General features: G+C 40.4%; 1 protein-coding gene across 5 annotated transcripts; it reads right to left on the reverse strand.

Annotated features, from left to right (window-relative positions):
• Nucleotides 1-953: 953 nt before the first annotated feature.
• On the reverse strand, nucleotides 954-23872 carry rasef (RAS and EF-hand domain containing). 5 transcript variants are annotated; one of them, XM_037099148.1, is made up of 19 exons: nucleotides 23453-23872; nucleotides 20908-21237; nucleotides 16140-16286; nucleotides 15814-15904; nucleotides 14047-14142; nucleotides 12828-12905; nucleotides 12595-12710; nucleotides 11407-11475; nucleotides 11239-11305; nucleotides 7725-7813; nucleotides 7045-7342; nucleotides 6578-6694; nucleotides 6092-6235; nucleotides 5628-5772; nucleotides 5300-5381; nucleotides 4529-4643; nucleotides 3641-3748; nucleotides 3440-3516; nucleotides 954-2736 (listed from the first exon to the last, which is right to left on the reverse strand). In XM_037099148.1, exons 1-19 carry the CDS (start codon nucleotides 23770-23772, stop codon nucleotides 2634-2636), a joined length of 2592 nt encoding a protein of 863 aa, XP_036955043.1. In that variant the 5' UTR covers nucleotides 23773-23872; the 3' UTR covers nucleotides 954-2633. The 5 variants fall into 5 exon arrangements, with proteins under 5 accessions (XP_036955043.1, XP_036955038.1, XP_036955040.1 ...); XM_037099143.1 differs by lacking the exon at nucleotides 23453-23872 and adding an exon at nucleotides 22583-23359 and having other exon boundaries at nucleotides 5628-5808; XM_037099145.1 differs by lacking the exon at nucleotides 23453-23872 and adding an exon at nucleotides 22583-23358.
• Nucleotides 23873-23956: the final 84 nt, after the last annotated feature.

Raw genomic sequence — 23956 nt, forward strand, 5'->3', positions numbered from 1 at the left:
CACAGTGTAGAACTACGAGTTTAAGTCCTGCATTCAAAATCGTACTCAACTATTTACTTATACTTCACTGAGAAATGAAAATGCTGTCATTATTTACTCATCTCCTTGCTGGAAAGTAACGTAAAGTTTTGAATTCAAACATTTCTGGAGCAGCGTTGGAGCATTTCTCCGAATCAATGGAAGTAGATGAAGACTTGTTTTAAAGTTACAGTGTGAAAATGCATCTTCTGTTTATGCATCTTTAATAATAATCCAACCATACAGTGCACAGCACACACAGTAAATAACAATCTAACACTCGAGAGATGCACTGAGATGAGTCATTCAGCACTTTTACTGTGTTTTTTACTTCGAGTACATCCAGATGATGATAAGAAATTAAGTATCAGGAATTTCTGCACAACAGGACGTCTGTAACAATCTTTTAGGACTTTCTTGTTGTTGCGGTTTCTGAGTGACTTTAGCAGAATTTCCTGCAGCTGGTCAAACTACTCGCCCTCATGGACTGTGATGAATGTTTGTATCAAAATCCTGAACTAATTTCCCAGTAATGATGTCATATTTTACCCAGATGACACCAGTCTTGTGATGTTTTTTTGGCATTCACACACCATTCACACCAATTCCTAATCGTCCATCAGGTTTTTGTTCACTTCCTGCAGAGAATTAATAAACATTTTGTCACCTTGATTGATGTTTTATTGATATTTCTGAGTTGTGGCGAGTGTTAAGGGCAGATCAGAGATTCCCCGAGGTCTCAAGATCTGAGTCACAGGTTATCAGGATCTATTGGCTGCACCTGTGATGTTCTCTCCCTCAGCTGGCTGCATTCAGTCAGCTGGGACTTTATATAAGAGTGCTGCAGTTCTGCTGCTCGGGTTGGTTGTGTGTCTTCAGGGAGTCGACACCATCAGTTGGCTCGCTGTGTTTTCTGTTTGGGGAAAAAAAAAATCTTTTTGTTTCCTCCCACATTACCTTTAGTTTTTGGGTCCAATGTTTTTTGTTCATCTATCATTTTGATAGAATCAGGCAGTAGCTGTGAGTTTATTTCCACCCCCACCTTTTAGACACCCAGGGACCAGTTTGCTTTTACCCTTTTTGTTAGTTTCCAAACCTGCAACTCTCCCCCTGTTCTTCAGGTTTTGTTTTTCTGGGGAAACGTAACAAAACGCGGTGGTGAGCGACCGATTCTCAGACCTCTGTAGTTGTTTAACGTGTGCCGTGAAATGACAAAAAAAAGGAGAAGCAAGAATCCCAAAAGCCTTTTCATTTGAAGCATCCTGACACCTTTATACACTGTCTGTCAGAATGGATAATATGAAGTCATTATTAGGGAACAATAATAAGACATACTCAAGGTCACATGTACACTCTAAACAGACTTACAGACGCGTCTCTGTGTGATAAAGATGAGGACTCCTGCTTTCTGCTTACTTACTTTTTCATCACTCGTACCAGATAATGAAACAACGGTGGGTGTTTTTAAAGCATTTGTGCAAATCAAAAGGTGACGCGTTACATGTTCAGCTCCAAAAATATAAATTCTCTAACACAAAGTCGTCCTCAGTGGGAAGACAAATGAAAAGAAAGAGTAACACTGTAGGGTAAATTAATGTAAGATGGTGGGTTGTGACATTAGCATAAAGTACAATCACACCAGAGTTCATCGTGCAGGAACAAAGACCAGGCTGAGAACTTCTTGCTTTGACTTCCGACGTTATTCTCAGCGTCGGCGTGTTGAACAATCCCTGCAGCTGGATTGCAATTAAAAGTTCAGCTCTCGATGCTTCGCAGACTTCTGTTTCCTTTCAGGCCACTGACATGCAAACCTGCAGTTACACTAATGATAACTGAGCTCCGAGGTTTATGTTATAACAACCAGATAAGAATCCACTTGTCTTATTTTCTCACTACGACAATAAACTTTCTGTCCTTTATCACATGCCAGTAATGTCGGCGTCACCTTCAAATGTCACTTTAAAAACATCATCATACACCTGGCTTCACTCTCACCTCCTTCTCACATTAAACTTCACTTTCACCTCTCTCCCCTCAGGAGTATCTTCACATATATGTGTCAGGCAAATATGTGAAATAGCATGATAATAAAATATGAACATAACTTTTACAGGCTTTCTTAAATTCATACATATGGGGAGGAAACACGTCAAGCTGCAGCTGAAATGCAGCTCATACTTCACTTTTAAAATCACCTGAAATAACACAAAACAATCTGAGCTGATGTGAAGTTTTAGATATTCAGCTCACTGAATCCACGTGTTATTCACGATGATGTTTTGTTCCTGTTGCTGCAGAGACTCTGGTCTCTCCTCACACTCCTCCATCCTCCCAGTTGTGACCCAGAAATTGATCTCGGCGCACCATATTGAAGGATGTCTCAATTCCTTTTTGGAGGAGCTGCAATCAGCGGTGCACAGGAGTATACTTTGCTGAAGTTTTTTTTTTTTTTTTTTGGGCATCCTCTCTGCTTGCGGGAGGGACTAAAATGTGAGGAGAGGAGACGGGGAAAGGAGTGGAGGATGTAGAAAACTGAGAATTGAGATGAAGGGTCTGTCCTTTTTCCACCTGTGCAGAATCCAAATAAAGCCTCCACATCTGTCTGACGAACATGATCAGTTGCAGCAGTAGTGGGTTGGTTTCTTCCTGGGAGCATCTAAGCTGGTCAACTTCTGGTGGTGGGTTTTTTCATCATAAGCAGCCTGTTTCTTAACCTCCCTGTGGAGAGAGGAAAGAACAGTTGGAACCAGAGAAACTTGCATTACATGATTATTTACATCTCGTCAGTTTCGTCAACATAAATACATGTACGCATTTCTTTCCTATGAAGGCTGTAAACAAATATGAATTAGAGTAGATTGTTTTGTAGGATAAAAACAGGACGTGACACTTATCTTTTCACTATTTTTTTACATTTTGGACTCTGCAGAGTTATCAGTCAAGTTGAAAACAATCCAATAAGTAACTTTTGTTTTTGTACTTTATTTCTATCTGGCCTTTATTTAAACAGTCGTTAAGAGCAAATGCTTGTTTAGAATCACTCCTGATAAGAAAACTCCACAAGGTTTCATTTAACCCGACAGAGGGCAGCAGAGGTCACACTCAGGAGCCTGACATACAGAGTTATTTGCTTTTCATACTTGAACTTGCAATATACAGAAATCAACCCTTATTTTCCCTCTGACATGGTACCATCACCTATTTGGCACCGCTAATAGACCGTACACTCAGCTGACATTTAAAATTGTTGTGATTTTGTTCAAATTTGTTAAAATGTCCCAATAATTCACACCAGTTAACCTGCATACACGATGCCTGAGCCCTGGACAGGCCGAAACTGAATGAAACGCAGCCTTGAGGTAAAACACAACTTCAGCTTCTCCTGAAGATAATTTATCTGACTGCAGCAGTTGAGTCTCACCTGGCCAGGTGCAGCACAGCCTCCACGATGTTGCAGCCGTCTTTGGCACTAGTTTCACAGAACAGAGTGTTGTATGTCTGTTGGAAGAAAAAAATCATTAATCAATATCATTTTTAATCTGTTAGTCATGAACGGAGGACGAGGGCAAGGGTAAAGTCTTGATTTTGGGATAAAGTAAGTTAAGTGTTTATTTGTCCTTACCATGGCTAGTTTTTGGCCATAGCTGGTGGGAACGCTGCTCACTTTCTCTTGTCTGCGATCACACTTATTACCCACGAGCATGATGGGAATATCCTCCTGGGACACATCCTGCCATGCAAAAAAATGTTTTAACTAAAAAATCTAGTAAGATAATTAATTAACAAATTACACAAAAAGCCAAGTAACAGAGTTTCTTATTAACTGTGCTGTTGTGGTATATACTTTGAATCACGGTGATTACAGAAATAAAATGAGGAAAAGTGTAAAAGTAAGATTAATTAAAATTCAAACTCTTACTGAAGTAAAAGTACAGAAGTAATGGTTATACAGCCAGAATGCTTCAGACCTTCCTGGATTATAAATACATGTGCTGCAGCTGTTTATACGTGTATTTAGAGTCTGCTAATTTATATTTTTGTATTAATAATCAAAGTCTGAAGTAATAAAACTGATATTGTAAATGTAAAAAGAAAGAAAAATGAAAGTACAGTATTTACCTGCGGATATGGTGAATTAAAAGTAGAAAGTAGCACAAAACGTACAATAAACTACAAGCACAGACTGAACTGTACTTAAGATAACACTTGACGAAAAGTTACAGTCACATACTGCATGCATTATGTCACAGTTTCACAGCTTAACACAACCAATTCAGTGCACATCCAACACTTACTTATCTGCTGCATGTAGAAAAAAGAGACACAAGATCACTCGGGTTGTTTATCAAATGTACATGTGACAACACGAATAATACTGACATAATGACGCACATTGTGACGATACAAATGACAGAACTGTAGACAGATTTAACCTTCATCGTAAATTTAGCTAACTGCTGTGTTGCAACCAGTGTGAGTCAGTAACTTTATTTTATCAGTGGAGCTTTACCTCGATCACGTCCACCCACTCTCTCACGTTAAGGAAGCTCTGCTCACAGGTGACGTCGTACAGCAGCAACACACCGTCCGCCCGCCGGAAATAAGACTTTGCAATGCTGCGAAACCTGAGAGGAGAAAAATAGTTGAAGATACACAGATGTATACTCTAACAGCCTTATTTTCTCCCTCACGGCTTATTTTACTATTTAACACCACATATAAAGTAATAAGATTTGTTTATGTCTGAGTTATTAGTTCAAAACAACAGACATATAGTTCTGAAAGACCAGTAAAAAAAAAAGAAAAAAAAGGTATCCATTGTCAATTAGAAAAAATAAAAATAAAATTGTTTCATTTTTAAAAACAGGTGAAAAACACCGGTGATTAAGAGCGCTCGGAGAAATTAAAACTCACCAGGAAGAAAAAAATGATGCTTTAGTCCTATTCTGAGTCCAGAATAACAAAATAACAAAATAAATAAATAAATAAAAAATATCCTGATAAGTTTTTTTGTCTGTTTGTTTTTTCCCACCTGTTTGCAGAAATGAAATAACAAAACAATTAAATAGAAAAGTGATTCTGGGAAAACATTTAAATAAAATTCACCCTACTTTTTTCTGTCTGCTTTTAAAAATAAAGAAAAAAATAAAAAATTGACCATTACTTTTGATTGGTTTACTGGCCTCTCAGTGCCTCCATACATACTAGAAAAACACTTTCACACCACTTGAAAGTTAATCTCCCTCTTCAAACATTTACACCTTCAAACACCAGCACACACCTCTCTTGTCCTGCCGTGTCCCACAGTTGTAGTAAAACAGGTTCTCCATCCACGATTAGTGTCTTCATGTGGAAATCCACTCCTGAATAAACAAAAGGGAGCCAGCCAACATGTCACAGTACTGAAGAGGTAGACATATATTTGACAGGTGAATATTAGTTAGTACCTGATCAGATTAATAGAATATCCATAGACATTAATCATTATCGGCTGACACTTCCTCTAAACAGCTTTTTGCCTGAATTTGACAAGTTGAAGAGGAAGGAACGAGACTGTGGAGCTTGTTATGCTAACTAATGATTGACAAAGAGTTGGCTTGAGTGCTCACCCAGTGTAGAGCTGGAGTTAAACGTGAACTCGTTCTTGCAGAGACGCAGCAGGAAACTGGACTTTCCCACATTAGCATCTCCAGCTAACACGATCCTGTAGGCCTTCTCTGATGTCATGTAGCCCAAGTCAACTCTGTCCTCCTTCTGAAGAGGGGACGGACAGTCACGGTGAAGAGGAGACTGAGGAGAGTGAGGCACTCAGCACTGATAACCTGACCGTATTTTGCATTCAACACATTTACTTCATGTTCAATATATTCTGAGATGAGGAGATGTATGTCTCAGTGCAGTTCAAGAAATGTTAAAGGTCCAGTGTGTAGGATTTAGCAGTTTCTGGTGGCAGAGTTGCTGGTAGTGCTGCACAAATAGCCTAAGAACCACTGAGATCATTTGGAGTGATCTTTTAATGACCATGATGTCAAAAGGAAGTTTCCTTCCATTAGATCGACTGTCTCTCTCTCACCTGAACACTGATGGCACTGAGGGGTTTCCTTCTTGTTGGGGCAGCCGGTGTCGGCATACTGATGGGTTCAGATGGCTTCCAGTCCAACACTGAGCTGCTGCCGTCTGACCCAAATGATGAATCACCATCCTGTGTCCCAGCTGGCTGTGATGAAGCAGACATGTAGCGACGTTAAAACAAAAATCGACTCGGAAACCAGAATTCAGATGTTTTCCCTTCTGACATTACAACCAGTACGGTAGCTTTGAACATGAGCAAGTAGTTGACAGCTGGAAATTGAGACCATGAACTTTTTAGGAAACTGTTAACTGAGGTACGAAATCAAATAGAAGGCAGTAGGGTCATTTTCTCATAAGCTTATATAAAAATTGTGGTCAATGGTTTAATTCTCCTAGCATGATATCATGCTAAATAAAGACGGTAAACATGTACACATCACACTTGTTCAACAGTTCATTCCATCAGATACATCCGTCTCTCTCTTACCTGAGCACTGATGGCCTTTCTTGTAGTTTGGGACAGAATGGCTTCAGATGGCTTCCAGTCCAAAACTGAGCTGCTGTCTGATCCAAACGCTGATTCACCGTCCTGTGTCTCAGTTTGCTGTGATGTGCACACACACACGTAACAAGACATTATAACACCAAAGGAAAAAAAAAACAACTTCTTTATAACATTCAATCTGTATGGCTGTGAACATGAGCAACTTGTTGAAAGAAGAAGAACTTAACCATACCAAAGCAAATAACACTCGATCAGCCGTTTCATGTTTACTAAAGTTATGAATACAATCAGAAGTAGGGTCAATTTCCCATAAGCTTACATCTAATCAGACTTTGAAACCAGTAGAGTCCATATGAAGTCAATGGTTTAGTGCTAGTTGCTGATATTGGCGTGCAAAATTTAGATGAACAAGTTATAGCTGCAAAACATAGTATGACCTTGTTTCTCACCTCAGTGTCAGAGTTTCCTTCCATCATGCTATCATTGTTGACCTGCTTGCCTTCCTTCTTCCCCCTCTGTTCCTCTTCCTCCTCCTCTTGACCTTTGACCTCCTGCTCTGAGTCGTAGCCTTCATGTGAACCTCTGAGAGTCGACAGGCCGCTGTCCATGTAGAACTCGGGCAGGCTGTCCACCTCGCACTCGCTGCTGTCTCTGCGCTTCAGGCCCGGGTCGCACATGGCCAGGGCCAGCGTGTCAATGCTGGGCCGGCGGACGAACGTGGGTAATCCTCCCTCCAAATTCTGGAACCTGAGGAAGAGGTCAGGAAATAATCAGTGACACGACACACAGAGTCGGTTCAGCCACATGACGAAGATCCATAACTCGAGTGTCATCATAGAATCATGTCCTTTAACTAAAATATCTCAAGGCACATTGAACATTTACTCCACTACCATGTTACTCAAAAAGTTATGTTTTCTTCCAAGAAAAAGTATCTAGATTTTATGTTTGTCACTGTGTACTTAAACTAAATCCCTTAAAAATCTGATAATCCTGGTCTGACATCCCCCCCCACCCAAAAGCCTCTAACCAGTTAATCCTTTTAAATCTTCTGATTAACTTGAAACTTCTGGTCTGTTTGAGACTGAAAATAAAGTGCTCAATGATAACGTGTGTTTGTGGGTCTTACCTATCCATGAATGCAAGAGGTGATGAGTAGCAGATGCTTTTACTTCTGTTTCTGTCCTTCATCTCTCCCGGTGAGCCCGTGGTACCAGACTGTAACACACACAATTAAAAATAAAAATCTGTTTCAAATTGTTTGGGTTAACTGCCTGTGTTTTTTTTAATGGCTGAATTCCTGAAACTGAAAAAAATGTTTTGCTGAACATTGTCAGACAAGATGCAGTTTTCAGCAAAACAAAAAAACTTGAACGTTTTCTAATTTGACATAATGGTACATAATGGACTATATGAAGCCTTTGACTTGGCTCTAATTTAGGCCAATACGAACATCAAGCAATCTCAGTATTGGCCTAAATTAGAGCCAAGTCAAAGGCTTCAAATAGTCCTTAGTTGATTAAGGTAACATTTGCGTGTATTAAATAAAAGCCTACATCTGTTTCTCAGGACAAAGGTGGTTTTCACTGAGGGCACACACTGTAAACGTGTAAACAGACTCCTTTCTTGCTCCTTCCAGAGCATTTTCAAGCAGTATTACTGGTGACGCTGCTGTCGCAAAGACAGTTACAGTTCACAACAACACAAGACAAAATGTGAGTTTTTTGATTAAGTTGAATCATTGTAATGGATGTCAGTCTTGATTGCACATGAGGTGAACAGTCTAGGAGTTCTGGTCTTGATTTGTTGGTTTTCTGCATACTTATTGATCCACTGGTGTGCAAAATATATATTTTTTTTCTGAGGTGTTGTTGTTTTGTACCCTCAGGGCCACCATAATGTAGTATATGATGGAGACATGAAAGCAGATAGAAATGCTGCCGGCATGCAACTCTGACTGGACCATGAGTCAGCCTTCGTTTTCCTGGGTGATTTCATGCCCAGTGGCAAATTTGAGAAGCGAGGCTCAGTTTAGTTTAGACTTTTTGTCCACATGTTTGGGAGACTGACTCCTGATTAATGAGTGGATGCAGCTTGTGGTGTTCCCCTTCCAGCCAATCAGGGTGTGATGAAGCCCTTTTGTGAAGGCTTAAGAAACGAGGGTGGGTTGGCACCCAGGTTGGACTCACTCTCATTCTGAATCTGTCCCTGACACACTGCAGACCTCGTCCTGTTTAGGCCTCTATTGAGATTTCTTTGCGGCCCCTTTTCATGCTGGTTGAGGCAAAGTGTTTATTCTTCAGCCCAGTTGAGTCACCAGTCAACAAGGCTACCTGCATCAGGGCCATCCTTATTGTGCAAGTGTTGCTTGCCTTCCAAATAGCTGGATGCCTGCAAGTTTACTTTTGTTTTATCTTTGATTTATCTTAGCTGAGCCACTTTAAACCCAAGCACCTATACACCTCCGGTTTTTAACATTGTATTTCATTGAGGATCTGAGAGCTTTTAAAAGGACATTTCAGTTGTATTATCCCCTAAAGAAAAATGTATTGTCCAAGTACTTGACATTGGCATTCTCTGTAGATGTACATATCTTCTGTTTTTATGTTTATGCAAGTTCAGGCTGGTTTGTAGGCATTTTTACTGCCAGTTTTGCCACAAAATTGGCGACCAAGAAGGGACACATCACAGATGCATACATCTTGCCAATAAAGGCATTTAGTGTTATTCCCAATCTTCACGGTGTGTTTAAACAATTAAACATATTAAGTGAGTTGTGAGTTTATATATTTTGAGTGTTCCATCCATCATGTCTTTGGAATACCCAAACATATTATTGTCTATCATGTGTTCAGTTCTAGAGGTCAGGGATTTTGTGCATAGATGCTATTCAGTCGACTGCACGGCAGACAAAGTCTGGGTTCCAAGGATCCCTCACTATTGTCACTGAAAGAAAGGATGTACAATTTCATGCGACTGAGGTGTACATATTGCAATAGCTGTTGGGCTACTTTTCCATCAAAAGTGCATCATTTCCCAATGAAGGCCAGAGGAAGTGGATGTGGAAGAAGCTATAGCAGCTGTTGTAGGCCCATCTCAAGCACAAAAATCATTTGTTTTTCCCAGTCAAAGATGTTGTTTTGTTGCAAGGTCCAGCTGGAGTTCATTGCGCAGGTGGAGACGACTCAACTCAGTGTAATGTTTTGCAAACAATGGCTGTGTTCTAATTCTACCATACTATTTAGTATGCCAGAGAAAGATTTTTCATGTCACAGTACACAGAATATAAAAAAATGGCCGTATGTCCTCCTTCATCTGGTCTCATGCTTTTTGGTCTGATCTGATCCTCAATCCTCTGAGCAGTGAAATCTACTGTACATCACACGGACTGATCCACTGAGACAGAACAGACAGACATCAGCTCATTGACAGATGACAGAAGATGCAATGACATCAGGACTTCACCGTAGTGTAGTTTTTCCTGGTACATTCCCAGGAAGTCTGTGAGTGATGATGACTGTCCAAACCCACAATTCACCCCCTTCAGTACGACCCGAGGCAGACTTTCCGCAGACTTCCACATAGTCCGCTTGGGGTGCGGATGTCACAGATTGTACTTCCCGCAATTCATTGCAATACAGACGTGGCATTGCAGTTTTTTCCAACTGAATAAAACATTGATTTTATTGAAACATCACTTGAAAGAGGCCTCTTTAGCCATGCAGTTCACATCTGGATCGTCTACATTGTTGTGATTAATTCTCACTCTTCTACATCAAGTTATTTATACTATAATACCGTAAGATACAGGAGGGTTGTGCCAGAGAGCAAACAGAGAGCTTCATTACAAAAGAGCTATGAAGCAGTACATCACAAAATGTGTTTCAGTTCTTCAGAAAATGCTTTCCCTTTGCTTCACTGTTTTCCCTACTGTTCCCTACTGACCACTTGATGTCATTGTCTTGCGACGTCTCCCAGTTTTCCTTGGGGGTGATGGATGTAATTTCTTCAAAGTATTGCAGAACTTGGTGTGTTGATGGTTTTTCACTATGAAGTGACTCAGTTCTTGAACTTTTCTTTATATCTGCAGGATGAAAGTGCTGCGTACATGCCAGTGAGAAATGCTCTACAAGAGTAATAAGAGACCCAGCATCTATTTATACATTTTGCTTGAGGTGTTCCCAACCTTTCTATAAAAAAAGGGACCTACTGTACCTATATTTTGCTAAACTGAACTACCCGTATACAGGAAATGTCTTCAGGTGGCTTCCACTTCGGGGTCTTGATCACTCCGATCACATTTAACTAACAGCTGACGGCTGCTAAGTAACTTTATCTGGCTCGCTGTCTGTAGATGTTAAAGTACCTGTATTACTCAAAGTTCAAGGTTGACAGTGCCACTGGGTGAATAATGAGCTGAGAGAGCTGCAAACCTGAGTAATCAGATTTAATGCTGAAGCCTGCTGGACTCAACTTTAATGTATTCAGTCAAATGACCCAAAAGTAAACTCAGTTTTTATATAATTTAGCATCAGAACAGCTCCACCAAACCCAACGCATTGAGAAACCTTTGGCCTTTCACAGTTTGGAAAGTATACCAGTTTTGAATCTTGATTAATCTTCTATTAACTTTGCAGTTTTACCCTGGTGATCCGCTCCAGAGCGGCCCTCAAGCCATCGTTGGTGTCATGGAGCTTCCTGTTGGCTACCCTGTCCACACACACACAGCAACAGTTGTTTTAATGACATGACATCTGGGTACAGTGCGATTTCTATCCGTGACAGTTAGTGTGTGATACTGTCTGACTTACTGCAGAATCTCAATCTGGCTCTCCAACACGTCTCTCTCATCATTGAACTGCTTCATGAGCTCCTCGTCTCTGCAAAAACAACAATTGTTGTCATTATTTACAAAAACTTCAGTCAAAGCAGAGAACTTTTCACAGCAGCTAATCAGCTGATCCACTCTGTCATCACATCTCTTTCATGACTCACAGGAGGTGATACAGAAACAACAATGTAAACACTGAGATAGTCAGAGTTATCCTGCTGTTGCTTCTGTTGCTAAGCGACTCTCCTGAATTAGTAATTGTGTGTGTGTGTGTGTGAAGTCTCTCCAGGATATCCTGTTTCAGCTGTGACAAAAAGAAAACACCCCCGGGATCATCAGGAGGAGGCGGGACCTCTGGCGCTCTGTATGTCTCTGCAGCTAAACTTCACAACAGTGAGGTTTGATAAGCAGACCGAGGCCCGAGTCATAAAGTAACATACTTTTAATTAAAAGGATTTGACGCTACATGATATTGAGTACAGGGAGCAAATACTTAGTATTCTCAAGTGCACATCAGAGTAGTAATAGTAGTTTTCCTGTTTTTGTTTTCAATCCAGTTTAGTTTCATTCAGTTTGAGTCTTCATTTTTAGAACAGTATTATTAGAGTACAGCATCATTATATACAAATGCAACACAACTGACTCAGACTCAAATATGACATTCCAGTCTCAGAAAAGATATGTACTCCTCACGCACGTTGCATGGCTAAAACTGTTTTCCTTGTATATTGTTATTTAACTTTAGTTTGGTACGCAATATTGTTTTTAGTTCATTTAAATTGTTATAGTATTGTTTTATTTTTTTATTTTTACTTTACCTACGGTTATTTGCAACTACCATTTAGTTTCAGTAAACCTTTGTTTATATTACACTTCAGAAAACCTGCTCTTCAAATCAGTAACTCTACAGTTTGACTGTCAGAGTTCATGCTGAAGTCGACAACAACCTTTTACTTTTTTTTCTCACTGTGAAAACCTGATGAATGATGCAGAAACATTTCAGTACTGAGGCTGAATACGCTTTGCTTTGCTTTCAATTGAAACTCAAGGCAACGTTAGTCATAATGAACCCAGTGAAAAAGAAATGATTGGGTTTATGACGACATACAAACACCAACAAGGAGTACGCATAAGATTAAAAAAAGAGAGCAAACTATAGTAAATTTACTGTTCAGAGTTGATGCTTTGATCAGTCAGCTCTGTCTTCAGAGAGTCCATCTCACTGTGCAGACAGGCCACTTTGGTTTGAGACCTCATTAGGTCCTGTTTTAACCGCTGGTTATCCTGCAGACAGGAGGAAGTAAAGAGAAGGAATATGAGTGTGTTATGAACCGCAAGCAGAGAGACAGTCCTCATTCAAATGTTCTGAAATGACAGAAAAATGGGGATATTCAGTCTCACCAATGTTAGCTCGTTGATCTTCTTCCTTAAAGCCGGGCTCTCGTCATTCACAGTGATGTTCTTGTACTTCTCTTCTATCTGATGGTTCACACATTTAGGATGGAGGTTTTTTGACTTCAGACTGTATTCACATGGTTGTTGTTGAAAGTGCATACTGTGTGTGTGTGTGTGTGTGTGTGTGTGTGTGTGTGTGTGTGTGTGTGTGTGTGTGTGTGTGTATACACACACATTCACACAATCATGGTAACTTTTGGATAGTGGAAACTCTTCGCTCTCTGGTGTTTTCAAGGACACACACATTTCTATGAACTTCTATCAACAGCGCTTTGGAAATCAGAGAAAAGATATAACCATGTTCACTGAGGAGACACATTTTATATGTTGTAAAAAAGAAAATGTTACTATGGATCCCACGGCTTTTTTTGCTCTGCCTCTGATTGGTTCCTTCTTTGGCTGCACTGATATTAATTTGATTCAAGCATAGCGGCTATATTGTGTTAAGTTTTCTAGTGGTGGTGATACAGCAGTTTATGAGCTGTAGTTTCCCTGGTAAACACAGCGGCCTCTTCTGCCTCCTGCCTGGTCTGTTGGCAGTCCTCACGGTGTCACTCGTCCTCATGAGTCGTCCACTCTGCCAGCCCAGGGGCACTGCAGCTGTGACAGCCAGATAGGTCAGTGTGTTTACTGGGGAAACAATAGCTCACAGCCTGCTGTCTCAGCATCGCAGCTGGTTAGGACCCCGATGACTGGATGTCAAGGCTTTCCTCATACATAAGTGAACATGGTTTTATTGTGTACAACCATCAGTCTTGCAAGTGAAGCAGTGGTATCTGAACAATGCAGTTAAATTGTTGCTCTGTGCAAACATGCAACTATAGCAGGGGTTAGCATTGTGATGAAAGGGTGGTGAGTAAGTCTTTTAGTCGTTATGGAGACATTAAAGCAGACAGGGGTTGTGCTGTAAATCTTACACAATCGATTATTCCAGGAGATTTAATACCATCCATCTATAGATGTTTTCTTTTTCCTACCTTATCCCCTGTATGAAATTGTTGTATGTATTGTATATGATAAAGAAAAAGAGGGCAGATATGACAAAAATACATAACTGAGCAGAATCCACATGTGAAGTTAGCGGGTGGTAGATATGAACACAGGAGTCTGTATTGACCTACAGTGTTGATGTCGTGTTATAGTGAAAATGGAGTGAAACATTTACCAACTTCATCCTCTGGATCTTACACTGCAGCTCACACACGTCAGTTTCGTAACTTCTCCGTAACTCATTCAGTGCAGCCTCTGCTCGCTTCGTCTCCTGCACAAGCACAGACACACAAGAAATACAAGACCAACATCAAATAATGAGTTGGAATGAGATAACGGTGTGTGTTTGCTCAGTTTACAGTTGTGTAATTACTGTGACACCTTAAAGTGCTACTTCAGGGCAGCTTTTGAATCATGGAAGGAGGTCGCTGAATTGAAAAGTGTTATCAGCAAACTGTCTCTCTGCAGTTTCCAAAAATAAAAACTTCCCTTAAAAGTGTCAGAGCAGGTCTGTGCACATGGATTACAGTGTGAGAGATTACAGGTGAGTGGCCTCTAATTTTGTGTGCTTTTCTTATGCACAGCAAACAGCGGCTCCTGGGTTGAGTCAGTGAAGTACACTTACATAAGTTCATAAACACACACAGTGATAAGACAGAGTTTATGTTCCCAGGCAGGTTTCAAGGAAAACCCCGGGAACACAGATAAAAATAAATGAATACAACTGAAGGAAATCTGAAGCCTGTTCCAGCTGGTGTCCTGTTCTGTCTCTGAGTCTTTTTCACTTTTCATTTTATGTCATAGAACTAAATATTGTTATCAACATTTACAACAAGCTTGACTCTTAACTCTCCCATACTCTCCGAACAACAGAGAAAACACTCTAAATGTTGTTCAACTTTTTTTTTCCTAAAGTGGCCCCAACATTAGAAAATGGGAAATATTGCCATCATTAATATTTCCATGGAAGCTGTTCACCATTTGGGTACAAAGATTGTCTTTGGGTCATTTTTGAACCGGCTATTAAAATCACAGTCACAGAGTCAGGTACAGACTACAAAACACACACACACACACACACACACACACACACACACACACACACACACACACACACACACACACACACACAGTGCTAAGCTGCTTGCTCTCCTGTAGTGGTCGTGGTCGCCCTCTCAGGTCGCCTTGTTGGTTTATGTTGTTCACATTTGACTTTTATCGGAAGTGCCTTCAGTAAATTACATTCAAAACTACTTTCTGTGTATTTGTGATTTCTTGGGCTTTACAAGTACCATTCATTTTTTAAAAATATTGTTTACCACCTTTGCAGTGCCTTAAGAAATAATAATATTACTAAAAACCTACTCAAGTAAAGAAACATATGACAGCTGTGTTGAAATTAAAAGTGGCATCCACTGAATGAATGCAGAATGTCTGTCTGCAGTGTGAAAAGGGAAAACTCTGATATTCACACAGTTTCTAAAGCATGATGGGTTGTTTCTTCATGCAAAATAGATTTGGCATTTAAAATCTCAAGATCCTCAGTGAGGGTGGGTCATTTCTGGGGCGTATACAGAATGTGAAGACAACAGGAGGGGAAACTCGAACAGGTTCAAAACTACAAACTTTCAAATCATCCAGATTCCTTTGAATATTATCATTTTTATCCACACGTCAGCCATCCTTATCATTCCAAACACAGGAGGATAAAACAGTGTAACTCCTGTTTCATATTTATACAGACAGAGTTGTGAAATCCATCTGACCATCAGGCGTGTCTGAGTTCATCAGTAATCTGATATTCAGCTGGGTTCGTTTGTTTGACATGAGGGAAGAGCTGAACAAACGCGCCCTGCATATCGCTGCGATGACACAAATCTCCAGAGGAACAGTGAAGCGGGAATGTTAAGATCCAAAAGTTGTGTTTTTGTGTTTAGCCCACCTGCTCCCTCGTTTTTCTCTCAGCAGCGTGGATGCGTTGGTCCATCTCCTCCTCCATTTCACTGAGCTGCATCGATGCCTGGTCCTGCGCTCTGCAAGACAGAAACAGGGTCATTTCACTGCGATGCAAACACATCCGTTCTACTGCGTACCAGCTCATCCAATTCATCACATAAGGTTTCCAATAAATCAGCTTGTAGCTCTGCTGATGGGCTCTTGTGCTAAAACCATCTCCATCTCCATCCATGCCTCTGTAGTATTCATAAAGATGTCTCGAGAGCAACAGGCACATCTCAACAAGTGTTTATATCCGTGTGTGTTTCCCACCGTTTGATGGCGAGGGCCAGGTTCTCCATCTCTGAGTTCTGCTGTTTGATCTCTTTGGCGAAGCTCATGATAACTTTCTCCAGCTGAGGTATCAGTCTGGGCTCAGTCAGACTGATGTTCTGGTACAACGTGGCTGCTTGGTCAGTGCTGGAGGACAAAACAAGGAAAAGACAAGTGGCAGCAAAAACATTCTGCTATGTCAGCTCTGTAATGTATGATAGGTGGATTGCAGGCGATGTTAGTTTTAGTATCTGAGTGTCGAACAAATTGGAAAGTGAAAAACAACAACTGTAGAATATTGGATGGTAATTATTTTAGGGTTAAAGGAACAATTTGAGCAGACAAGAAGACTGACATCACTCATGAATGTCCTTTCAATACAGATAGCAGCAGGTTCGCTTAGCTTAAGACAAAGACTGGATACACGGGGAAAACAACTAGTCTGACTCTGAAAACAACAATTTGCTGTTTTAATATGGATTAAGGTGTTGCACGCAAGACATTTAAAAATAAATGCAACCATGTTGTTGTCATCATTTTTTTTTGGGGATTAGGTTTGATTATCTGTGATTTTTTTTTGGCATTCAAAGACCAAAATACTTATTAATTGCAATTTTGTTTAACCTTATATGTCACATTGTTTTACTACAAAGTTCCCAAAACAAAACAAAACAGAAACCTAATCACAGTCTATCGCGTGCATGTCTGAAGTCAGTGTAATTACACTGAGAAGATATCTTTGTGTAACAGCGCGACGGTAAAAGTGGGTCATATGTCAGTGAATGTATGTGTTTGCCTCCCGACAGGGCGGACTGGCCGTAACGCTAAAGCATATAGACACTGCTGCGTGTCTGTCGATAACTCAGAGTGACACACAGCTGGCCGCTCTGTCATACAGCGTCAAAGAAACACACACAGATGAGCACAAACACACAAGCTGTACATAGAAACTGTTGTTAGGCTCTAACTCATGTTCATGTGATTTTAAGATCTTACAAACACGTCAAACCCTTAAGATCTGATGTACACAGGAAAAAGAAAAAGCCGCCAAGACCTGCAAATGTTTCGTTCGGCTATATCCCCACCACTTCGAAAACATTTCAGAATACTTAAATACTTAAATAAATGCCCGGACTGAAACTTCTTGGTAAGGAAGCGACAGAACAGCCGTATTTCCAAAACATTTCAAGCCAAAAACAAATGAGGAACGCGTAGAGGACATCTTATCTTCTCTGGACTGTCCCAGTCAGCTGAGAGTCTGAGGGCATCAGCCTCACTCAGCTATACCATCACCAAGAGGACGCTCATCGATTTTCTGCTCTCGATGTCTCAAATTTACACAACACTTTCCTTTCAATCCCAGAAAAAATACAGACACTTGTCTGAAGCGAGCTGTGTGCTCTACTTTCCCTCAGCTGACTGCTGTAACACCGACTGCGACTGCTGAAGATAACAGGGTGTATTTAGACGACGGCACCGCTGTGGCAATCAATGTCTCAACGCCACAGAACAGCAGCACGAGGACGAGTCTTATGTCAGGCCAGGGGACGCACACACACACACACACACACACACACACACACACACACAAACACACACACTGAGCAGAAAGATGATGCCATTGTCCATCACCAATTGCTGAGTCCTCAACGAACGTGTCCTTTACAGCACCATTCTAACATCGTGATTTTAAAGACCTCCCATCAGAGGCCGCAAAAAAGTAGTTTGTCCCTTCAGAGTTGCCATAAAACGTGACATATGGGAGAGAAAATGAACACAAGCTTGTTGCTGCTCAACGCGCTAAAATACGTCTCTATACATCCTGTAAACCTGCTGAGCTGTTGTTTAATCATAAAAGAATTAAACACCAAACTGTAAATCTGAGCTACAGCTGACATGACTCAGGAGGAACCTTAACTCTCAACAGAGAAGATGCAAAGTGATGACACTCTCAGAGAAACGTAATACTCAAAGCAGTACTGTGGCTGACATGTTCAATGAGGATCTACAAACATGAAAGATCTAAAAAGATCTGAAAACTTGAAAATACTTGCAGAAATGACACTGCAGACGATAACAAACTAAGTGCAGCAGTCCCCTTCTGTACTCACTCACAGATACCAGCCACCTTAATACATCTGATGCTTTTTCATCAAGATCCATGTACACAGTGTTAAAGAAAGTGAGAAACAATGCCTGGATCTACACCAAAACTTAATGGGGTCTTATCTAGACTGAGACCCATCGTCCGCCAAAGTTTCATGGAAATCTGTTAAGTAGTTTTTGTGTAATGCTGCTGACAAACCAACCAACCAACAGAGATGGGCGGAAACAGAACCTATAATAGTCGGCTTAAGATGAGCAAAAGTGCAAGAAACAGTGAGGTTACACACTGTCTTAACTTAGATATATAGAAGGTAAAACTGTCAAGGAAGAGAATCTATTTGGATGTTAACAAAATTATTTCATATGTTTCTTTTTTTTTTTAAATAATTTACACGGCATGTAAGCCTAAATACCTCCCCCCCTTCAAACAATGTTGATAAATAATAAATCCGATAAAAATCTGCGAGATTCCGACCTGACAGTGATGTAATGTGATACGTAGGGCTGCACAATTAATCGCCAAATAATAAAGATTTAAGTGCAATATCCAAATTGCAAGAACCACAATTGTTTCATGAAGGTAAAATGTGTCACAAAACAGTGTTTTAATGAAATGACGTAGCGCTGCAGAGGTGCTTTGGCTTACAAAGCTTTTTCTCCAGACGTAATAAAACATATTTGTTTGGCAGAGACCAGGAGAAAAACCACATCATGATCATGATTTTACTAGTTTTTCAATGACAATGAAAACTGTGATGTAAAATTTAACCATCCATAATAATCATGAATTGTTAAAAAAACAAACAAACAAACAAACAGAAAAACACAATATCACTTTTTGACCACATGTTACCACAGAAGATCTTAAAAACACTGTGTTGTGACCGTTTTACTGTTAAAAAATTGATTGCAGTTCTTGCGATTTGGATATTTTCAGTGAAGGTTATGACTTTTTTTTTGAGGAGACGCTCTGATCTCCGAAGCTTTTTCTCCAGATGTAATATGGTCCTGTTATGGTCCGCTTAGTCTCGGACCACTTCAGTAAATCTCCCAGAAACACGTGAGAAGTGACTCGTCTGTCTTCTGTAATAAAGCCGCTGACACACTCGTCTTATTTACACAACACAAAGACACAAATGAGAACATGGTGAGGTCTGCAGAGTAATTATCTGATTTTTAACTGAATCTTTTAGGAATCATAATGTAATAAAGTGTTATTTTGTGATGTACACTGACGATTCTGAGCTATGATGAATATTTTACTATATCAGTAGAAGTTCATCAGTTAAGTTTTAGTTACTTTCCAAACATTTGCCACAATTTTCACAAGTCAAGTTTTCTTAATATCCTCGAATATAACTCAGAACTAATATTCAGGGACTTTGGTACAATCCGTCTTATAATGGAAATATTTAAAATCGTTTCATTACTTTTTAATGTAAAGAAGACAATCAGTCATCACAAGAACTCATAAGTTTATAATGAGACTCCTTCACAAAGTGTTTTTTTTAAAATAACATGTTACAGCAAAATATCTCTGAAGAGCCGAATGTTATGATCAGAGCTTTCACCTACTTTTAAATCAACTCTCTAAAATTATTATTATTATAAATGGCTCCTTAAAGCCACACAGCATCAGACTGTGGGTCTCACTGTGGAAATCTGTGGACTCCAGTCATCGTAACTTGGCCTTGAGCCGACTCAAGTTGGTGTTTTGGTGACTTACAACTGACCTGGACAGAAAATAAATGACTCGAGACACAACTTGTCTTACAAGTTCAAGACCTGGGATGTTTTTGAAGACAGAAATAAAAAATATATCAGCTTTTCATAAAGAAAATCCCCTTTTTTGCTTTTATTTCACTATTTTACGTATCAATTATAATACCAAAATGTCAATTAATCGTTGTACTTTCAGAACAGGTTAGATAATTAGTGACAAATGTCATTATTAGACAGGAACTAATATCTTGTTTGGCTCTTTGAATCATTGAGTGCTTCAACAAACAATTATGTGAATTATTCAGAGGTTTTACTATTTCCTCTGTTGATTGTTTAGGTCTTTAAAATTTCAAAAGAAAAACGCCTTGATCAAGTGTTCAAAACTTGAACTACCAACTTCATAAAATGCTCTTCATTAAGAAGCGATGACTTGGGGATATTTGACATTGTGACTGTTGAAGTTTTCTTTGAGTCAACATGGAAACTTCTTCTTTATCTTTGGATTGTCACGAGATCCCTTCAGGACAACAAACCCACTCAAGACAAATATACGCACATCTGAGTCACTCTCACACAACTATCACTCTCTTTTCTCTCGCAGTATTTGCATGTTCATCTAAATATGGCTGCTTTAGTTCAAACAGGAGCAATTTGGACACTTTTAAACTACTTTATTTTATTTTTTTGATGCCATAACTTCACCTTCTGCCTCTCGTCATGAACAATGTGTGTTATTTCCCTGTTGGGATCTTTACGCACACTGCCCTCGCTGTTGAACACAACTCTTATCACCTGAAACATTTCCATATTTTAAAACACCTTCACGGCTGACTGATGAGCGGACAGACAGGTGTGTGTGTGTGTGTGTGTGTGTGTGTGTGTGTGTGTGTGTGTGTGTGTGTGTGTGTGTGTGTGTGTGTGTGTGCGCGCGCGCTCTCACCAGGGGATGAACTTGGCCTGGTCGCCCATTTTTCTCTCGAAGTTCTCCCAGGCGACGGACACCTCTCCTCCGTCCGACTCCATCACATCCCCGTAGCGGTCGTGGAAGCCGCTGATGAACTCCTCCAGGGTGACGGTGCCGTCGCCGTTGAAGTCCAGCCGGTTGAAGATGCGCTCGGCCTCGGCCTCGGGCACCTGCAGCTCCCCGCAGATGATGAGGAACTCGCTCTTCTCGATCTCGCCGGAGTTGTCCACGTCGTAGGTCTGGAAGAGGGTCCGCAGCCGGTCCTGCTCCTCCGCGCTCATGCCCTTGATGGAGCGAGGTGGTCCGCTGGGAAACAAACAGAAGGCGTCTCAGTGAGTGAAGGCTGGACACCGAGACCGTAAAGAAGTCCCGGAGGTTTTATTCTCCGGACGCTTGAAAGTAAAACTCCCAAAACTTCCAGACGCGCGCGCTCTTATCCAAAACACGTCGACAGCTGTTACGCTTTTACAAAAACAAGTAACGAATAAACATCGAGTTGATCCATTTTGACGATGTTATCAGTCCGACGTGGACCTTTCTGCTCCTGTGCTGTGTCCTCACCGGATCATTTCCCGGTTGGCTGCAGCGAATAATCAGCCGGGCGGACAGAGAGGCTCCTGCTGAGAGGCTCAGGTAACGCGCCGGTCACCTACCTGTGCGCGTGAGAGAGGTGTGTGTGTGTGTATGTGCTTGTGTGTGTGTGTGAGAGAGAGACAGAGGTGTGTGTGTGTGTGAGTGTGTGTGTGTTCCCTCCTCTCTCTCTAGCTTTAACAATAGAGGTCCGGGCTTCAGGCCAATGGGAGAGCTTTTATTGTGCTGACTAACAGCCCGTGATGTAGCTGAATAAACTTTATAGATCATAGAAGAAGCTTTATAAAAAAGAAAAAACGTTTTTGTATCCGAGACACATGTTTTGCACACAATAAAGTCTGTGTCTGTGAATAGACTATAGATACATTAAAACGACTCTATTTTTTTTTTGATTATTTATATTATTTTAAGGTCTTTTTACATTTTATTACATGGCTCAGCATTAACTTTCAGCTTTAATCTGTAACTACTTCAAGTATTTATACATTATTTAAAGGTTCACTATATAGTTTTGAGGAAGACTTTTATTCAGAAGAGATTCAAAATATATAATAAACTGACCTCAAAGTACAAAATAGTTTCATATTCATATGATGTTTCCTTTTTCAATATTTTGTCCATTCATGTCATTCTCTATATTTTAATCATATCTTTCTTTCTTTCTTTCTTCTTCTTCTTTTTTTTTTTTAGTATTATTTGTTGTTTTACAATAAAAGCAGCTCTAACTTAATTCTGATATGTGGCGGACCCTGCCACCTTTCAAGCTTCAAACAGTTGTATTTTTCCCCTCTGAGATCAGCTTATTTATTTAGTTATGGAATTTAAAAAAATACATCATTCCAAGTTTGTGTTATTACCTCATTAATAATGTAAACAGTAAAATTCTGAGTTTGAATTTCTTCTCCAAAAACTACATAGTGCCCCTGTAAGGAAACAGCAAATTTGAACAACAACAACAACAACAACAACAACAACAACAACAACAACAACAATAATAATAATAATAATAATAATAATAATAATAATAATACTTATTTTCGGTTGAACTTATCTCACTTACAGAAAACAGCAGGGCTGGATTATCCCACTTAGAGGCATCAGGGCAAACAAAGAGCTGTGGGTCCTCGTTCAGCCCCATGTGCTTTTCCTCTGCTCAGGGTGTTTATTGATGAAATGCATCATGTTGTCACAATATCAACTGATACATATAGAAGACAGATTATCCATCCCAACTCATCAAATCACGGCCGTAACCATGGAGTCAGCACCGGGGGAGGGGGGACCAAATCTGATGGTGTACTACGGCAGCACCACTTGGACAAACTTGGGATAAGAATTGCGACACCAAAGGAATTTAAATTTTAAAGTTTTATACTGATTCAGACTAATTTTCGAGACTATTCGGGACCGTCAATTACAAGCATTAATCCTGAATCCCTAACCATCCTGTCCTAGCATAGTTTGGTTACACCTTCAAAATATTGTAACTTTTGGACTGTTGTTAACCAGGTGGAACTTTCTAGTTTGGTGCCAAAACTACTTGGTACGTTAAAGAAAAGATCGTACTCTGGGTTAAAATAACTAAGTCACATAATCTAAGTAAGTCACGTCAGACACTGGATGCAATAAAGTGCTGTGTCCAACCCATCCGACACCCCGACCACTCCCTGACTCAGACATTTCTTGCTCTTGCGGTGACGTTTCAGTAACTACGGCATCAAACTTAGAAGTGAAGAGCAACTCAGCAGGTCGCTGTTATTTGACCCCTTTAAGTCACCTTAAAGGGGTAATATGCAATTCAGGGTCAGCTCCTCCACTCCGCCCCAGTCTTATTTCAATAGTCAAAACTTTCCTTTAAAAACAACAGAAATCCTTCAGGCTGGTCAACATTGTAAAACTTCCTCCACTCCATGTGTTTCTGATCTCTTACCTGGATACAACAAGTTCCTCATTGTCTGAAAACTCTCCCCCACTTTTCGAGTTCATGTAGTCCGATTCGGAGTCGTCTTTATCCTCCAGGTCCTGGTCTTTGAAGCCGCTGATGAACTCCTCTAAGGTCACCGTGCCGTCTTTGTCGACGTCCAGGCGTTTGAATATCTTCTCCGCCTCGTTGGACGGCACTTGGAGCTCCTTACAAATAGTAAAGAACTCATCTTTTTCGATCTGCCCCGAATTATCCTCGTCGTAGGCGTTGAAGAGCAAAGTCAGACGTTTGCGTTCGTCCATACTCATACCTTTTCTTTTCGCCATGGCTGTGCTTTCTAACGTGGCTCAAGAAGAAAGATGGCTACAGATCATCAACAACAGATGAAGGTGCTATAAAAAGAGCCCGTGCTGCCAATTTGATCAGTTTCAAACAGTTAAAGAAAACACTGATCTTCCTTGTGGTGAGAATCAGAAAAGGTTAGAAGCCAGCTGTTAGGTTGGAGCGAGT

The sequence above is a fragment of the Acanthopagrus latus genome, chromosome 5 (assembly GCF_904848185.1).
Source record: "Acanthopagrus latus isolate v.2019 chromosome 5, fAcaLat1.1, whole genome shotgun sequence".
NCBI classification, from domain to species: domain Eukaryota; kingdom Metazoa; phylum Chordata; class Actinopteri; order Spariformes; family Sparidae; genus Acanthopagrus; species Acanthopagrus latus.

Coding starts and splice junctions, on each gene's coding strand:
- rasef (XM_037099148.1), bottom strand. CDS start 23,772: ATGGCGAAAAGAAAAGGTATGAGTATGGACGAACGCAAACGTCTGACT. Junction 14,143..15,813: donor AGAGAAAAACGAGGGAGCAG/GTGGGCTAAACA, acceptor GTGCTTGTGCAG/GAGACGAAGCGAGCAGAGGC. Junction 12,906..14,046: donor AGATCCAGAGGATGAAGTTG/GTAAATGTTTCA, acceptor GTGAACCATCAG/ATAGAAGAGAAGTACAAGAA.